This window comes from Bombina bombina, chromosome 9 (genome assembly GCF_027579735.1).
Source record: "Bombina bombina isolate aBomBom1 chromosome 9, aBomBom1.pri, whole genome shotgun sequence".
In the NCBI taxonomy this organism is placed as follows: Eukaryota; Metazoa; Chordata; class Amphibia; order Anura; family Bombinatoridae; genus Bombina; species Bombina bombina.
The window spans coordinates 114,227,159-114,246,728 of record NC_069507.1 but is presented as its reverse complement, the minus strand read 5'-3'; the positions used below and the strand labels follow the sequence as shown (position 1 = coordinate 114,246,728).

The 19,570-nt window shown below is 41.6% G+C and overlaps 1 protein-coding gene across 1 annotated transcript in view; it reads right to left on the bottom strand.

Annotated features, from left to right (window-relative positions):
* The window catches only part of RPP30 (ribonuclease P/MRP subunit p30), a 110,745-nt gene that overhangs the window by 8,880 nt on the left and 82,295 nt on the right, over positions 1 to 19,570 (bottom strand). The window contains exon 11 of the mRNA XM_053692321.1: positions 12,827 to 12,906. Within this exon, the coding sequence (XP_053548296.1) occupies positions 12,827 to 12,906 (80 nt within the window). The remainder of the gene's footprint in view (positions 1 to 12,826; positions 12,907 to 19,570) is intronic.

Genomic DNA, 19,570 nt, shown 5'->3' with positions numbered 1-19,570 from the left:
TTGAATGGACCCTGTATTAGAAGATCCTGCCTCATTGGCAGTGTCCTTGGTGGAACAGCTGACATGTCCACTAGATCTGCATACCAAGTCCTGCGTGGTCACGCAGGCGCTATCAGAATTACCGAGGCCTTCTCCTGTTTGATTCTGGCTACCAGCCGAGGGAGAAGGGGAAACGGTGGAAAGACATAGGCCAGATTGAAGGACCAAGGCACTACTAGAGCATCTATCAATGCCGCCTTGGGATCCCTGGACCTGGAGCCGTAAAGCGGAAGTTTGGTGTTCTGACGGGACGCCATCAGATCCAACTCCGGAATGCCCCAAAGCTGAATCAGCTGAGCAAATACCTCCGGGTGGAGTTCCCACTCCCCCGGGTGAAAAGTCTGATGACTTAGGATATCCGCTTCCCAGTTGTCTACTCCTGGGATGTGAATTGCAGATAGGTGACAAGAGTGATCCTCCGCCCACCTGATTATCTTGGTTACTTCCTTCATCGCTAAGGAACTCTTTGTTCCTCCCTGATGATTGATGTATGTTACAGTCGTGATGTTGTCCAACTGAAATCTGATGAACTTGGCCGCCGCTAGCTGAGGCCATGCCTGGAGCGTATTTAATATCACTCTCAGTTCCAAAATGTTTATCGGGAGAAGAGACTCTTCCCGAGACCATAGGCCCTGAGCTTTCAGGGAGCCCCAGACCGCGCCCCAGCCTATCAGACTGGCGTCGGTCGTTACAATGATCCACTCTGGTCTGCGGAAGCACATTCCCTGAGACAGGTGATCCTGAGACAACCACCAGAGAAGAGAATCTCTGGTGTTCTGGTCCAGTTGTATTTGTGGAGACAAATCTGCATAATCTCTATTCCACTGTTTGAGCATGCACAATTGCAGTGGCCTGAGATGAATTCGAGCAAAAGGAACTACGTCCATTGCTGCTACCATTAATCCGATTACCTCCATGCACTGAGCTACAGATGGCCGAGGAATGGAATGAAGAGCTCAGCAAGTGCTGAGAAGCTTTAACCTCCTGACCTCCGTCAGAAATATTTTCATTTCTACCGAGTCTATTAATGTCCCCAGGAAGGGAACCCTTGTGAGTGGGGACAGAGAACTTTTTTCTGTGTTCACTTTCCACCCGTGAGACCTTAGAAAGGCCAGAACAATTTCCGTATGAGCCTTGGCTCTGAGAAAAGACGACGCCTGTATTAAGATGTTGTCCAGATAGGGTGCTACTGCAATGTCCCGTGGTCTTAGGACCGCCAGAAGGGACCCTAGAACCTTTGTGAAAATTCATGGAGCGGTGGCAAACCTGAAGGGAAGGGCCACAAACTGGTAATGCTTGTCCAGAAAAGCGAACCTTAGGAACTGATGGTGATCTTTGTGGATAGGAATATGAAGGTACGCATCCTTTAAATCCACGGTAGTCATATATTGACCTTCCTGGATCATTGGTAAGATTGTCCGAATGGTCTCCATCTTGAAGGATGGAACTCTGAGGAATTTGTTTAGAATTTTTAGATCCAGAATTGGTCTGAAAATTCCTTCCTTTTTGGGAACCACAAACGGGTTTGAGTAAAATCCCAGTCCTTGTTCTGTAGTTGGGATTGGACATATCACTCCCATCTTGAGTAGATCTTCTACACAGCGTAAGAACACCTCTTTCTTTGTCGTGTCTGAAGACAGACGAGAAATGTGGAACCTTCCCCTTGGCGGAGAGTCCTTGAATTCTAGAATATATCCCTGAGCAACTATCTCTAATGCCCAGGGATTGGGAACATCTCTTGCCCAAGCCTGAGCAAAGAGAGAGAGTCTGCCCCCTACCAGATCCGGTCCCCTTCATGCTGTCTTAGTAGCAGCTGCAGGCTTCTTGGCCTGTTTACCCTTGTTCCAGCCCTGCAAAGGCTTCCAGGTTGCCTTGGGCTGTGGAGAGTTACCCTCTTGCTTTGCGGTCGCAGAGGTTGAAGCAGGACCGCTCCTGAAGTTGCGAAAGGAACGAAAATTATTGTTGTTTTTAGCCTTAAAAGGCCTGTCTTGCGGGAGGGCATGGCCCTTTCCCCCAGTGATATCCGAAATAATCTCTTTCAACTAGGGCCCGAAAAGGGTCTTCCCTTTGAAAGGAATATTCAGTAGCTTTGTCTTAGACGACACATCGGCTGACCATGATTTAAGCCAAAGCGCTCTGCGCGCCATGATAGCGAAACCAGAATTTTTCGCCGCTAACTTAGCTAATTGTAAGGCGGCATCTGTTAGCCAGCTTTAGAGCCTTAATTCTATCCATAATTTCATCATATGAGGTCTCAGTCTGGAGCAATTCCTCCAGCGCCTCAAACCAGAAAGCCGCTGCAGTAGTTACCGGAATAATGCAGGCAATAGGCTGGAGAAGTAAACCTTGTTGAACGAATATTTTCTTTAGTAAACCTTCTAATTTTTTATCCATAGGATCTTTGAACGCACAACTGTCTTCGATTGGTATGGTTGTGCGCTTGGCTAGTGTTGAAACTGCCCCCTCTACCTTAGGAACCGTCTGCCATGCGTCCCGCCTAGGATCAGTAATGGGGAACATTTTCTTAAAGATAGGGGGGGGAACAAAGGGTACACCTGGTCTCTCCCACTCCCTATCCAAAATATCTGCCACCCTCTTAGGGATTGGAAACGCATCAGTGTATACAGGGACTTCTAGATATTTGTCCATTTTACACAATTTCTCTGGGACCACCATGGGGTCGCAATCATTCAGCGTAGCTAATACCTCCTTAAGCAGCACGCGGAGGTGTTCCAGCTTAAATTTAAACGCTAAGGAATCTGAATCTGCCCGCTGAGAAACTTTTCCAGTGTCAGAAATTTCTCCCTCGGACAGCCCATCCCTCACAGACACTTCAGAGTGTTGTGAGGGTACCACAGATAAATCCTCCAAAGCTTCTGATTGTTCATACTCTGTTCTTAAAACCGAGCTATCACGCTTTTTAGGGAAAACTGGCAGTTTGGATAAAAATGCCGCAAGGGAATTATCCATGACTGCTGCTAATTGTTGTAATGTAATAGGGGCCAATGCGCTAGAGGTACTAGGCATCGCGTGCTCGGGCGTAACTGGTGTGGACACATGGGGAGAGGAAGGAGGGCTATACTCATTACCTTCTGTTAAAGAATCATCTTGGGATACATTTATAAGTAAAACATTGTGATCTTTAAAATGCTTAGACACATTAGCACACTTAAAACACAAATGTAAAGGGGGTTCCACCATGGCTACTAAACACATAGAGCAACGTCTATCTGTAGGCTCAGACATGTTAAACAGACTTAGACAGCACTCAAATACTGAAAAATACAATTTGAGAAAAAACGGTACAGTGCCTTTAAATAATAAAAAGCGCACACTTTTTTACTAAATCACCAAAAATGATCCAATCTTTCTGAAATTTTTACCACACTATCTTAATGCTTTGGTATGATTGCACAGAAATTTTCAAGTCAATTAACCCCTTAATGCCCGAACCGGAGCAACCTAAAGTTGACAACCGGATAGCAAACTACAGCACCATGCCACAGCAATCTGCTGTGGCCATACCTTGCCCCTGGGGATTAATTTGATAGAAATAAGCCTCTATGAAGTCCTCCAGTATTCTTTGGACCCTCCACGTGAAGCTGCATGAAGCTGTCTGCTATATGAACTGCGTAACTGAGGCGCGAAAATTAGGCCCCCTCCCTCTCCACTCTGGAGTTGTGGGGCCTTGCAAACCCTCTATAGGTGTCTAAAATTCTGCCATGTGGAATAAAGCCCCAAAAAACACTCCAAAAATGTTAAAAACTTGTACAATCATCATATTTTCTCAATAAAATAATCGATTGCCCTTTAAAAGTGTCCACCAGTCTTTTAGCGCTGTTAATTAACTAGCATTACTAAGTCTTGACTAGAAAAAGATGACTGAACATACCTTGTAGCAGTTAAGCCTGCAAACTGTTCCCCCCAACTGAAGTTTTCTGGTACTCCTCAGTCCTGTGTGGGAACAGCAGTGGATTTTAGTTACAACATGCTAAAATCATTTTCCTCTCAGCAGAATTCTTCTTCACTTTCTGCTAGAGAGTAAATAGTACAAACCGGCACTATTTAAAAATAACAAACTTTTGATTGAAGATATAAAAACTACAAATCTAACACCACATTCACTTTACCCTCCCATGGAGATGCTACTTGTTAGAGCGGCAAAGAGAATGACTGGGGGGTTTGGCTATCTGCTATATGTGGATGGGTGTCTTTTGGTAAGTATGTTTTCATTACAAGACACTCTCAGCTATGGTTTGGCACTTTATGTATTATTATAAAGTTCTAAATAAATGTACTGTACGTATATTTGCCATGAGTCAGGTTTATGTATATTTCCTTTTGCAGACTGTCAGTTTCATATTTGGGAAAAGCATGTCTAGGAAAACATTTTTTCTTACCTGGGGTATAGTCTTTTTTACTATTTTGACTGTTTTCTCATTAAATTTCGCAGGCAAAATTAGGCTTGCGAGGGCGCAAAATGGCGAAGTTTATTGCGTCATTTTTGGCGCAAAAATATTTTTGCTGCAAAGTTACGTCCGATGACGCAGATTCGTCATTTCCGGCATCTTAGTTGACGCCGAGTTCCTTGCTCAAGGTTGCGTCGTCAATGACGTGTGTCATTTCCGGATGTTGTTAGCGCCAAAAAAAACTTCAGTTACGTTGTGCGTCATACTTGGCGCCAAATAATTTCATTATTTTAAACCCCATTCCTATGTGCCTCTTGCCTTTTTCTATGTTAGAGGGCTATGCTGTTTGCATTTTTTCCCATTCCTGAATCTGCCATATAAGGAAATTGCTAATTTTGCTTTATATGTTGTTTTTTCTCTTACATTTGCAAGATGTCTCAATCTGCTCCTGTCTCAGAAACCACTGTTGGAACCCTGCTGCCTGATAACAGTTCTACCAAAGTTAAGTGCATTTGTGGTATGTAATAGTTGTCATTATAAGCTTTTACACGCAGTAATAGTACTATGTCTGTTGTTCCTTCAACATCTAATGTACAAGATATACCTGTAAATGTAAAAGATTTTATTGCTGATGCGATTCAGAAGGCTTTGTCTGCCATCCCGCCTTCTAATAAACGTAAAAAGGTCCTTTAAATTTCTCATAAAATTGATGAAATTTCAAATGACCGACAACATACTGAATTATCCTCCTCTGATGAGGATCTATCTGATTCATAAGATCCTTCCTCAGATATTGACACTGACAAATCTACTTATTTATTTAAATGGAGTATATTCGTTCTTTGTTAAAAGTAGTGTTGATTACATTGGATATTGAGGAAACTAGTCCTCTTGATATTAAAACTAGTAAACGTATTCTGTTTCTAAACCCCCTGTGGTTACTCCAGATGTTTTTCCAGTTCCTGATGCTATTTCTGATATGATTTCTAAGGAATGGAATAGGCCTGGTACTTCTTTTATTCCATCTTCAAGGTTTAAAAAAATCGTATCCTTTACCAGCAGTTAGATTGGAGTTTTGGGAAAAGATCCCCAAAGTTGATGGGGCTATTTCTACACTTGCTAAACATACTACTATTCCTATGGAAGATAGTACTTCTTTTAAAGACCCTTTAGATAGGAAACTTGAATCTTATCTAAGGAAAGCTTATTTATATTCTGGTCATCTCCTCAGGCCTGCCATTTCTATGGCTGATGTTGCAGCTGCATCAACTTTTTGATTGGAAAGTTTAGCGCAGCAAGAAACGGATCCCGATTTATCTAGCATTGTCTAGCATTGTTTGCTTGCTTCAACATGCTAATCATTTTATTTGTGATGCCATTTTTGATTTCATCAAAATTGATGTAAAATCTTTTTTATTTAGCTATTTTAGCTAGAAGAGCTTTGTGGCTTAAATATTGGAATGCTGACATGGTATCTAAGTCTAGATTACTATCTCTTTCTTTCCAAGGTAATAAGTTATTTGGTTCTCAATTGGATTCGATTATTTCAACTGTCACTGGGGGAAGGGAGTTTTTTTGCCTCAGGATAAAAAATCTAAGGGTAAATTTAAAGCTTCTAACCGCTTTCGTTCCTTTCGACAAAATAAGGAACAGAAACCTAATCCTTTCCCCAAAGAATCTGGTTCCAATTGGAAACCTTCTTCAAGTTGGAATACATCCAAACCATTTAAGAAATCAAAGCCAGCCCCCAAGTCTGCATGAAGGTGCGGTAGGGGTAGATTGAGATTCTTCCAAAACATTTGGGCAGATTCTGTCCAAAATCATTGGATTCAGAGTATTGTCTCTCAAGGGTACCAAATAGGATTCAGAGTAAGACCTCCTGTGAGAAGGTATTTTCTCTCACGCATCCCAGCAAATCCAGTAAAGGCTCAGGCTTTTCTGAAGTGTGTTTCAGACCTGGAGCTTTCAGGGGTAATCATACCAGCTCCGTTTCAGGAACAGGGTCTGGGGTTTTATTCCAATCTATTCATTGTCCCAAAGAAAGAAAATTCCTTCAGGCCAGTTCTGGATCTGAAAATTTTTAATCGTTAAGTAAGAGTACCAACTTTCAAAATGGTGACTATAAGGACTATTTTGCCTTTTGTTCTGCAAGGGCATTATATGTCCACAATAGACTTAAAGGATGCTTATCTTCATATTCCGATTCATCCAGACCATTATCAGTTTCTGAGATTCTCTTTTCTAGACAATCATTACCAATTTGTCGCTCTTCCGTTTGGCCTAGCGACAGCTCCAGGAATCTTTTCGAAGGTTCTCGGTGCCCTACTCTCTGTAATCTGAGAACGGGGTATTGCAGTATTTCCTTATTTGGACAATATCTTGGTACTAGCTCAGTCTTTACATTCTGCAGAATCTCACACGAATCAACTAGTGTTGTTTCTTCAGAGACTTGGTTGGAGGATCAATTTTCCAAAAAGTTTTTTGATTCCTCAGACAAGGGTCACCTTTTTAGGTTTCCAGATAGATTCAGTGTCCATGACTCTGTCTCTAACAGACAAGAGACGTTTAAAATTGGTTTCAGCTTGTCGGAACCTTCAGTCTCAGTCATTCCCTTCAGTGGCTATGTGCATGAAAGTTTTAGGTCTCATGACTGCAGCATCAAACGCGATCCCCTTTGCTCGTTTTCATATGAGACCTCTCCAGCTTTGTATGCTGAACCAGTGGTGCAGGGATTATACAAAGATATCACAATTAATATCCTTAAATCCCAAGGTTCGACTCTCTCTGACTTGGTGGTTAGATCACCATGGTATAATTCAAGGGGCCTTTTTTGTTCATCCAACCTGGACTGTGATCACAACAGATGCAAGTCTTTCAGGTTGGGGAGCTGTCTGGGGATCTCTGACAGCACAAGGGGGTTTGGAACCTCAAGAGGCGAGGTTACCAATCAATATTTTAGAACTCTGTGCTATCTTCAGGGCTCTTCTGGATTGTTCAGATGTGGAGTCTTCCAGAAATAGATTTGATGGCTTCCCATCTAAACAAGAAACTACGCAGGTACCTGTCCAGGTCCAGGGATCCTCAGGCGGAAGCAGTGGATGCGTTAGCAGCTCCTTGGTGTTACCAACCTGCTTATATCTTCCCGTATCTAGTTCTTCTTCCAAAAGTGATTTCCAAAATCATCATGGAACAATTGTTTGTGTTGCTGGTAGCTCCAGCATGGTCTCACAGGTTTTGGTATGCGGATCTTGTTCGGATGTCCAGCTGCCATCCATTAAGGCTAGACCTTCTTTCTCAAGGTCAGTTTTTCCATCAGGATCTCAAATCATTAAATTTGAAGGTATGGAAATTGAATGCCTAGTGCTTAGTCATAGATATTATGTTGAAGCTACTAAAAATTTCAGGAAGACTTCAAGTCTGTTAACTTTTCTGGTTCTAGGAAAGGTCAGAAGGCTTCTGCTATTTCCTTGGCATCTTGGTTAAAGCTTTTGATTCATCAGGCTTATCTGGAGTAAGGTCAGTCCCTGCCTCAGAGAATTACAGCTCATTCTACTAGATCAGTCTCCACGTTGCAGGCTTTTAAGAATGAAGCTTCAGTTGATCAGATTTGCAAAGCAGCAACTGGGTCTTCTTCGCATACATTTACAAAATTCTACCGTTTTGATGTATTTGCTTCTTCGGAAGCAGTTTTTGGTAGAAGAGTTCTTCAGGCAGCTGTTTCAGTTTGATTCCTCTGCTTATGTTTTAAGTTTTTTTTCTTTTATTATGAGAAAAACATTTTTTTGGTTGTGGATTTAATTTTCTCAGCGGAAAATGGTTGTTATTATTTTATCCCTCCCTCTCTAGTGACTCTTCTGTGGAGTTCCACATCTTGGATATTTCTATCCCATACATCACTAGCTCATGGACACTTGCCAATTACATGAAAGAAAACATAATTTATGTAAGAACTTACCTGATAAATTAATTTCTTTCACATTGGCAAGAGTCCATGAGACCCACCCTTTTTATGGTGGTTATGATTTTTTTTGTATAAAGCACAATTATTTCCAAATTCCTTTGTTGATGCTTTATACTCCTTTCTTTTTTCAACCCACTACTTGGCTATTCTTTTAACTGAATTGTGGGTGTGGTGAGGGGTGTATTTATAGGTATTTTGAGGTTTGGGAAACTTTGCCCCTCCTGGTAGGATTGTATATCCCATAGGTCACTAGCTCATGGACTCTTATGTTTTTTAATCGCGTCCCTTGAATTCACTATCCAGTGTACGGCGGCGTTCGTACAAAGAGGATCCTCCATGGCTTTGCGGTCGCCAGTCTTCAGTTCCAGGGTCGCTGGTCTTCAGCTCCGTAGTCATCAGTCTTCAGCTCTGCCCTCCGCTCAGGATTGTTCCTGGAAGAAGAAAGAAGAGGTCGCCGCTTGGAAGAAGACTTCAGCGCATAGGACAGGACCTTCTCCGCCGGACTTCAGGAATGGTGAGTATCAACCTGGGGGTTAGAATTTGTTTTCTGTTTTTTAATTTTTTTAAAAATTTATTTAGATTAGGGTGGGCACTTTGTAAAATATCTAAATGCCCTTTTAAGGGCAATGTCCAAACAAATGCCATTTTCAGGGAAATGGATAGTTTAGGTTTCTTAGTGTTAGGTTCTTTTATTTTGGGGGGTTTGGTGGGTGGGGGGTTTTACTGTTAGGGGGAACTGTGTATTTTTTATTTTAAAGGGCTGTGTATCTTGGGGCAATGCCCTGCAAAAATCCCTTTTAATGGCTACTGGTAGTGTAGCATTATATTAGGGGGTGTTTTTATTTTGGGGGAGCTTTTTTATTTTCATAGGGATTAGGTATAATTTTTTAAAATTTGATAAATTTTGTTTTTCAATTCTCTGTAATCTTAGATTTTTTAATTTTATGTAATTGTAGCGATAAAGGGACAGTCTACACCAGAATTTTAATTTTGACTAGACTGTCCCTTTAATTTATACTTAGTTTTTTTTATTTTAATAGTTAGTAACTTTAGAATTTTGTAATTTGGGTTAATTTAGGGGGTGTTAGGTTAGGGGGCTTAGTAATTTAATTATTTGCGTTGTGGGCTTTGGCAGTTTAGGGGTTAATACTTTAATAGGTAGTTTGCGTTGTTGGCTTTGGCGGTTTAGGGGTTAATACTTTAATAGGTAGTTTGCGTTGTAGGTTAATGGCGGATTAGGGGTTAATAGTTTTATTAGGTGGTTTGCGGATAAAGGGGTTAATACTTTATTTGTAGTTGCAGTGTGGGTTTGATGGCGGATATAGGGGTTAATATATTTTATTAGTTATTGCGGTGGGGGTTGGCGGCTGACAGGTAGCTAGATAATGCGCACACATTAGGTGTTAAAATAGAGTAAGATTTCTCAATTTTAGCCATGTAACTCCTTGCGCTGAATATTTGCAACGCGGTCCCATGTTAGCTTATGGGAGTAAAAATTGCGGGCGACGGGTGAAATATACGAGCGTAACTTGTATGCTACGCCGTATATGTAATACCAAAATAGCGTAAAAACCGTATGTAATGGGACCCCACTTGTTCAGTCATAACACAAATGGTTGTAAAAGCTTGTCTGTGATCCCCTTTATTCAGAAATAGACATGAATGGCTTTGCCATTGCTTTTTGGTAATTAGAAGGCCGCTAACTGCAGCTGCGCACCACACTTCTGAAATTCCCTGCAGTGTAGGGGTTACTTAGTTAAGTGGGAAGGATAATATTATTGTAATGTAGGGACTACCCTCCCACCTGACACCTCCAACAACTCCCCCCCCCACACTCTTCACCACAATCTTACGTACTGGCAGACAGTTTGGGCTTTATTTTTATTTCTTTTTCTGCAGTGTGGAGATCCCTTGTCAACCTTCCCACCTCCCTGATCCCTCCCAAACAGATCTCTAACCCTCCCACTATTGGCAGCCATCTTAGGTACTGGAAGCTGTCTGCCAGTACCCAGTGTTTATTTACTTTTTTCATTTTATGTATTAATATTTTTTTCTGTAGTGTAGGGGGTCCCCCACACTTCTCCCCTCCTTGCAATAGTTATTTAGCCTCCCCCAACTCTGATCCCATCCCTCCCTTCAAAATTTATTTTCTATAGAGTAGGGTCCCACCCCCCCTCTTCCTCCCCCTTTAAAAGGGACATTAAACACTTTGAGGTGGCAATATAAAATGATAAATCATATATATATATAAAATACTCTGCACTATACTTTCATTATTTATTTTGTCCACTTTTCCTGTAATTCCATTCTGAAATTGTGAGGTTTTCAGTTTCTGTTAGAAATGGAAGTGCAAAACACTGTTATATTCCACACAGTCATTGGCTGCAAACTCTAGTGACCTTTAAAATGAGCTAGTGACGTATGGGATATACAATCCTACCAGGAGGGGCATAGTTTCCCAAACCTCAAAATGCCTATAAATACACCCCTCACCACACCCACAATTCAGTTTAACTGGCCACAGCAGAGAAGGTAACTTAAGTTACAACATGGCAGCTCTCATTTTTTTTATAGACATTAAAACTTTACACTTATTTTGTCAAAATTTATACAGTTAATGAAACTCTAAAAAATAAATCTACATGTTATTGTCAGACTAATCTTTTCTTTGAATGCATCATTCTATCTATCATTTATTTAGTGTTTAATGTCCCTTTAAAGGGACATAAAACCCCAGTTATTTCTTTCGTGATTCACATAGAGTATATAATTATAAACAACTTTCCAATTTTCATCTATTATCAAATGTTTGTTTTCTTGTTATCCTTTGTTGGAAAGCAGGAAAGTAAGCTCAGGAGTGTGCATGAGTTTGCAGCACTAAATGGCAGCAGTTTTGCAACAATGTTATACATTAGCAAGAGGACTAGATGGCAGCAATATTTCCTGTGATGTAGAGCTCAGACATGTGCACACTACCTATCTAGATATCTCTTCAACAAAGAATAACATGAGAACAAAGCAAATTTGATAATAGAAGTACATTTGAATATATATATTTTTTTAAATTGTACTCTGTATCTTAATAATAAAAGAAATTTTTTTGGGGTCATGTCCCTTTAAGTATAGGACTATTTTTAACTGAACCAATAATGAAAAAAAATGCTGCCACAAACAATGAAAATAGCTGATAGTATCCGCATTAAAAAGGGCTCATCTGCACTCATTAACATGCAGATAATTATTAAGTGACAGATCGTGATCAGCATCTTAAAGGGCATAAACACCCAAAAATTTTCATTCATGATTCGGATAGAGCATACAATTTTAAACAACTTTTCAAATGTACATATGTTACCAAAGTTGCTTCATTCTCTTGGTATCTTTTGTTGAAGGAGCAGCAATGCACTACTGGGAGCTAGCTGAACACATTATTATTGTTATTATTATCGGTTATTTGTAGAGCGCCAACAGATTCCGCATCCAGTGAGCCAATGACAAGAAGCATATGTGTGCAGCCACTAATCAGCAGCTAGCTCACAGTTGTGCATTGCTCCTGAGCCTACCTAGATATGCGTTTTAACAAAGGATACCAAGAGAGTGAAGCAAATTTGGTAAGATAAGGACATTTGAAAAGTTGTTTGAAATTGCATTCTCTATCTAAATTATGAATGAAAGAGAAACATTAAAGGGACAATGAACCAATATTTTTATTTTATGATTCGGACAGAGCATGCAATTTTAAGCAACTTTCTAATTTACTCCAATAATTATTTTTTCTTTGTTCTCTTGCTATCTTTATTTGAAAAAGAAGGTATCAGCTTTTTTTTGTTCAGTACTCTGGATAGCACTTTTTTTTGGTTGATGAATTTATCCACCAATCAGCAAGGACAACCCAAGTTGTTCACCAAAAATGGGCCGGCATCTAAACTTACATTCTTGCATTTCAAATAAAGATACCAAGAGAATGAAGAGAATTTGATAATAGGAGTAAAATAGAAAGTTGCTTAAAATTCCATGCTCTATCTGAATCACAAAAGAAAAAATTTGGGTCCAGTGTCCCTTTAAATCTATATCTGTGCATGAAAATGGTTAAAGGGACAATGTAGCTGATAAGGAAGTTCACTGTATTACAAACATCTGCAGGAACACCCTTCTAAATGGGCTGGTCTCTCTCTCTCTCTAAGGAGGAATATTTCTTGCTGCACTCTCTTGTTTACATAGTTTTTCTATAGCCAGTATTTTCATTGTAAGCATCGTTTTGAAAAGGCAAAAGAAGCTATTTGTAAACAACTGAATACATTCCAGAAGGTAAAATAGATACATGGGAATGCATTTTATATTATAATGTTCCTTTAAGATTAGCAAATTGCAGTAAGATAAAGACCACACAGTGCTACTTATGTATGTCCAAATTTACCTCCATGAAGAATAGCAGCTCGGCAGTTTGTAGAGAGTGCAGCCTTTGAAGATCCTTCCGTCAGTCCAAACAGCAAGCCTCTATCAAGTCGTTACGGATTGTTACCACTTATAGTGCTGTAAATGTTGGCTCATCTTTATATGTAACAATATATAGTAATAACAATGTTCTTATAAACCCTATAATCTCACATTATTTGTAACCTAAATTATATATACTAGGGTTGTTTTTTAAGAGAGAATTAAATTTCAGTTATTTATGCATCATTGCTGAATATGGGGTTGATCAAAATCTTGCGCTTTTTTTGGCAGATAATGTCTCAGCTTTGACCGGTATTTGGTAGTGTATTTCCAGTAATCTCAATCCCAAAATGCTTCTGACAATAATACCCCTGTCCTTAAACTTCAAATAGTTAACTTCCCAAAAACAACATGAAATCACAATGTTCATTGATTCCTTTAAAAGGGATAGTCTTGTCAAAATTAAACTTTCATGATTCAGATAGAGCATGCAATTTTAAGCAACTTTCTAATTTACTCCTATTATCAATTTTTCCTTATTTTCTTGGTATCTTTATTTGAACTCAAGCTGAGGAGCCAGACAATTTTTGGTTCAGCACCAGGGTAGCGCTTGTTGATTGCTGGTTATATTCAGACACCAATCAGAAAGCGCTACCCAGGTGCTGAAAAATGGGCCGGCTCTTATGCTTACATTCCTGCTTTTTCAAATTAAGATACCAAGAGAATGAAGAAAGACATCATTTATGCTTACCTGATAAATGTATTTCTCTTGTGGTGTATCCAGTCCACGGATCATCCATTACTTGTGGGATATTCTCCTTCCCAACAGGAAGTTGCAAGAGGATCAACCACAGCAGAGCTACTATATAGCTCCTCCCCTAACTGCCATATCCAGTCATTCGACCGAAAACAAGCAGAGAAAGGAGAAACCATAGGGTGCAGTGGTGACTGTAGTTTAAAATTAAAAAATACCTGCCTTAAAATGACAGGGCGGGCCGTGGACTGGATACACCACAAGAGAAATACATTTATCAAGTAAGCATAAATTATGTTTTCTCTTGTAAGGTGTATCCAGTCCACGGATCATCCATTACTTGTGGGATACCAATACCAAAGCTAAAGTACACGGATGAAGGGAGGGACAAGGCAGGTACTTAAACGGAAGGTACCAGTGGCGTCACTAGGGGGGGGGCGGGCCGCACCTGGGTGACACCAAAAAAAAAAAAAAATTTTTAATTTTATTGAAATTCAAAGAAATACAATGTTGAGATGCATAGATTTTTTTTTATTAGAGGGGCTGGCATTTGTGAACATTGGTGGGACTGGGGAAGATGTAGACACACCATTTTTTTTGCCCCTTGAGCCAGTGCTGCAATTTCAACAAATAGTTTTCCCGGCTGCTTTTGCTTGTTTGTACTTTGCTTCTCCCCTGCCCAATTTCGCTATTAATGTTGTGGGCATGCCGTGGGGCTTGCAAAGTTGCGCTGCTAGCCTAAACCTGCCTGCCTATCTGTGCTCACTGCTCAGTGACATGTGGAGCAGTGGAGTCACTCACTGCTGTGCTGTCTCTCTAAACGGGAACTGGCAAATCATGAGGGGATGCCTGGCACCTGACCGCATGACTGTTTGACACTGTCTTTAAAGTGAAGGAGCCACGTATGATGCCCACCAGACCATTACGGTTACGGTACACTAAGTGCACACTGAACAGGTAGCAGGGCGGGCGGGGGTCTGGGGGTGGGCAGAGTGCAGAAGTGATTGGCCATAAGAAGCGGTAGGCACGCGGCCCGGGGCTGTGCACTGACAGGCTTGGAATAGAGTCAGAGAGCAGAATTTTCATAGTTTGCACCTAAAACTTTTCTTTAGTGATTTATTTTAGAGTGCTCTGTTTATCTATCATTTGATGCTCTGCTGAGCCAGGGAGCAGCTCTAGGCATGCGCTTTATAATTAATGCAGTGCAGTTTACATATTTTGTATGTGTGTGTGTCTGAGTTTTTGTGTGTGCGTGTCTGAGTGTTTGTGTGTGTGTGTCTGAGTGTTTGTGTGTGTGTGTCTGAGTGTTTTTGTGTGTGTGTCTGAGTGTGTTTCCGAGTGTTTGTGTGTGCATCTGAGTATGTTTTAAGTGTGGCTGAGTGTTTGTATGTGTGTTTGCCTGTATTTTTGTGTGTGTCTGATTTCTGGGGGGGGTGACACCATAACTTACCGCACCGGGTGACACCAACCCTAGTGACGCCACTGGAAGGTACCACTGCCTGTAAAACCTTTCTCCCAAAAATAGCCTCCGAAGAAGTAAAAGTATCAAATTTGTAGAATTTTGAAAAAGTATGAAGCGAAGACCAAGTCGCCGCCTTGCAAATCTGTTCAACAGAAGCCTCATTTTTAAAGGCCCATGTGGAAGCCACAGCTCTAGTAGAATGAGCTGTAATCTTTTCAGGAGGCTGCTGGCCAGCAGTCTCATAGGCTAAGCGGATTATGCTTCTTAGCCAAAAAGAAAGAGAGGTTGCCGAAGCCTTTTGACCTCTCCTCTGTCCAGAGTAGACAACAAACAAAGCAGATGTTTGACGAAAATCTTTAGTAGCTTGTAAGTAAAACTTTAAAGCACGAAACACGTCCAGATTGTGTAATAGACGTTCCTTCTTTGAAGAAGGATTAGGACACAAAGACAGAACAACAATCTCTTGATTGATATTCTTATTAGATACCACCTTAGGTAAAAAGTCAGGTTTGGTACGCAGAACTACCTTATCTGCATGGAAGATCAGATAAGGAGAATCACATTGTAAGGCAGATAACTCAGAAACTCTACGAGCCGAGGAAATAGGTACCAAAAAAATAACTTTCCAAGATAAAAGTTTGATATCTATGGAATGAAGAGGTTCAAACGGAACCCCCTGAAGAACTTTAAGAACCAAATTTAAGCTCCAAGGTGGAGCAACAGGTTTAAACACAGGCTTGATTCTAACTAAAGCCTGACAAAATGCCTGAACGTCTGGAACATCCGCCAGACGCTTGTGCAAAAGAATAGACAGCACAGAAATCTGTCCCTTTAAGGAACTAGCTGACAATCCTTTTTCCAATCCTTCTTGGAGAAAAGATAATATCCTGGGAATCCTGACCTTACTCCATGAGTAGCCCTTGGATTCACACCAATAAAGATATTTACGCCATATCTTATGATAGATTTTCCTGGTGAAAGGCTATCGTGCCTGAATTAAGGTATCAATGACTGACTCGGAGAAACCACGCTTTGATAAAATCGAGCGTTCAATCTCCAGGCAGTCAGCCTCAGAGAAATTAGATTTGGATGGTTGAAAGGACCTTGAAGTAGAAGGTCCTGTCTCAGCGGCAGAGTCCATGGTGGAAAGGATGACATGTCCACCAGATCTGCATACCAAGTCCTGCGTGGCCACGCAGGCGCTATCAAGATCACCGATGCTCTCTCCTGCTTGATCTGGGCAATCAGACAAGGGAGCAGAGGAAATGGTGGAAACACATAAGCCAGGTTGAAGGACCAAGGCGCTGCTAGAGCATCTATCAGCATTGCCCTGGGGTCCCTGGATCTGGATCCGTAACAAGGAAGCTTGGCGTTCTGGCGAGACGCCATGAGATCCAGTTCTGGTTTGCCCCAACGATGAATCAATTGTGCAAACACCTCCGGATGGAGCTCCCACTCCCCGGATGAAAAGTCTGTCGACTTATAAAATCCGCCTCCCAGTTCTCTACACCTGGGATATGGATAGCTGATAGATGGCAAGAGTGAATCTCTGCCAAGCGAATTATCTTTGAGACTTCTAACATCGCTAGGGAACTCCTTGTTCCCCCTTGATGGTTGATGTAAGCCACAGTCGTGATGTTGTCCGACTGAAATCTGATGAACCTCAGAGTTGCTAACTGAGGCCAAGCCTGAAGAGCATTGAATATCGCTCTCAGTTCCAGAATATTTATTGGAAGGAGTGACTCCTCCTGAGTCCATGATCCCTGAGCCTTCAGGGAGTTCCAGACTGCACCCCAACCTAGAAGGCTGGCATCTGTCGTTACAATTGTCCAATCTAGCCTGCGAAAGGTCATACCTTTGGACAGATGGACCCGAGATAGCCACCAGAGAAGAGAATCCCTGGTCTCTTGATCCAGATTTAGTAGAGGGGACAAATCTGTGTAATCCCCATTCCACTGACTGAGCATGCAGAGTTGCAGCGGTCTGAGATGTAGGCGTGCAAACGGCACTATGTCCATTGCCGCTACCATTAAGCCGATTACTTCCATGCACTGAGCCACCGAAGGGCGAGGAATGGAATAAAGAACACGGCAGGAATTTAGAAGTTTTGATAACCTGGACTCCGTCAGGTAAATTTTCATTTCTGCAGAATCTATCAGAGTCCCTAGGAAGGAAACTCTTGTGAGGGGGGATAGAGAACTCTTTTCCTCGTTCACCTTCCACCCATGCGACCTCAGAAATGCCAACACTATGTCCGTATGAGACTTGGCAATTTGGAAGTTTGAAGCCTGAATCAGGATGTCGTCTAAATAAGGGGCTACTGCTATGCCCCGCGGCCTTAGAACCGCCAGAAGCGACCCCAGAACCTTCGTAAAAATTATTGGGGCTGTAGCTAACCCAAAGGGAAGAGCTACAAACTGGTAATGCCTGTCTAGGAAGGCAAACCTGAGAAACCGATGATGATCTTTGTGTATCGGAATGTGAAGATAGGCATCCTTTAAATCCACTGTAGTCATGTATTGACCCTCCTGGATCATAGGTAGGATGTACGAATAGTCTCCATCTTGAATGATGGAACTCTGAGGAATTTGTTTAAGATCTTTAGATCCAAAATTGGTCTGAAGGTTCCCTCTTTTTTGGGCACCACAAACAGATTTGAGTAAAATCCCTGTCCCTGTTCCTCCTTTGGAACTGGATGGATCACTCCCATAACTAGGAGGTCTTGTACACAGTGTAAGAATGCCTCTCTCTTTATCTGGTTTGCAGATAATTGTGAAAGGTGAAATCTCCCTTTTGGGGGGGGGGGAAAGCCATGAAGTCCAGAAGATTTCCCTGGGATATAATTTCCAACGCCCAGGGATCCTGGACATCTCTTGCCCACGCCTAGGCGAAGAGCGAAAGTCTGCCCCCTACTAGATCCGTTACCGGATAGGGGGCCATTCCTTCATGCTGTCTTAGAGGCAGCAGCAGGCTTTTTGGCCTGCTTACCTTTGTTCCAGGTCTGGTTAGGTCTCCAGACCGTCTTGGACTGAGCAAAAGCTCCCTCTTGTTTTGCATTAGAGGAAGTTGATGCCGCACTTGCCTTGAAGTTTCGAAAGGCACGAAAATTAGACTGTTTGGCCCTTGATTTGGACCTATCCTGAGGAAGGGCATGACCTTTTCCTCCAGTGATATCAGCAATAATCTCCTTCAAACCAGGCCCGAATAGGGTCTGCTCCTTGAAGGGAATGCTAAGCAGCTTAGACTCTGAAGTAACGTCAGCTGACCATGATTTAAGCCATAGCGCTCTATGCGCCTGGATAGCAAAACCAGAATTCTTAGCCGTTAGTTTAGTCAAATGAACAATGGCATCAGAAACAAAAGAATTGGCTAGCTTAAGTGCTCTAAGCTTGTCAAGTATGTCATCCAATGGAGTCGCTACCTGTAAAGCCTCTTCCAGAGACTCAAACCAGAATGCCGCAGCAGCAGTGACAGGAGCAATGCATGCAAGGGGCTGTAGAATAAAACCTTGTTGAATAAACATTTTCTTAAGGTAACCCTCTAACTTTTTATCCATTGGATCTAAGAAAGCACAACTGTCCTCGACAGGGATAGTAGTACGCTTTGCTAGAGTAGAAACTGCTCCCTCCACCTTAGGAACTGTCTGCCCTAAGTCCCGTGTGGTGGCGTCTATTGGGAACATTTTTCTAAAAATAGGAGGAGGAGAGAACGGCACACCTGGTCTATCCCATTCCTTAGTAATAATTTCTGTAAACCTTTTAGGTATTGGAAAAACATCAGTGCACACCGGCACTGCATAGTATTTATCTACACAATTTCTCTGGCACTGCAATTGTATCACAGTCATTCAGAGCAGCTAAAACCTCCCTGAGTAACACGCAGAGGTCTTCAAGCTTAAAGTTAAATGTAGAAATATCAGAATCAGGTTGCATCATCTTCCCTGAGTCAGAAACATCACCCACAGAAAGAAGCTCTCCTTCAGCTTCTGCATATTGTGAGGCAGTATCAGACATAGCTCTTAAAGCGTCAGTATGCTCTGTATTTCGTCTAACTCCAGAGCTATCTCGCTTTCCTCTAAATTCAGGTAGTCTGGCTAATACAGCTGACAGTGTATTATCCATGACTGCCGCCATGTCTTGTAAAGTAAACGCTATGGGCGTCCTAGATGTACTTGGCGCCATTTGAGTGTAAGTCCCGTGAGCGGGAGTCAAAGGATCTGACACGTGGGGAGAGTTAGTCGGCATAACTTCCCCCTCGTCAGATTCCTCTGGTGATAAATTTTTTAAAGACATAATATGATCTTTATTGCTTAAAGTGAAATAAGTACATTTGGTACACATTCTAAGAGGGGGTTCCACCATGGCTTTTAAACATAATGAACAAGGAGTTTCCTCTATGTCAGACATGTTTGTACAGACTAGCAATGAGACTAGCAAGCTTGGAAAACACTTTAAATCAAGTTAACAAGCAAATATAAGAAACGGTACTGTGCCTTTAAGAGAAACAAA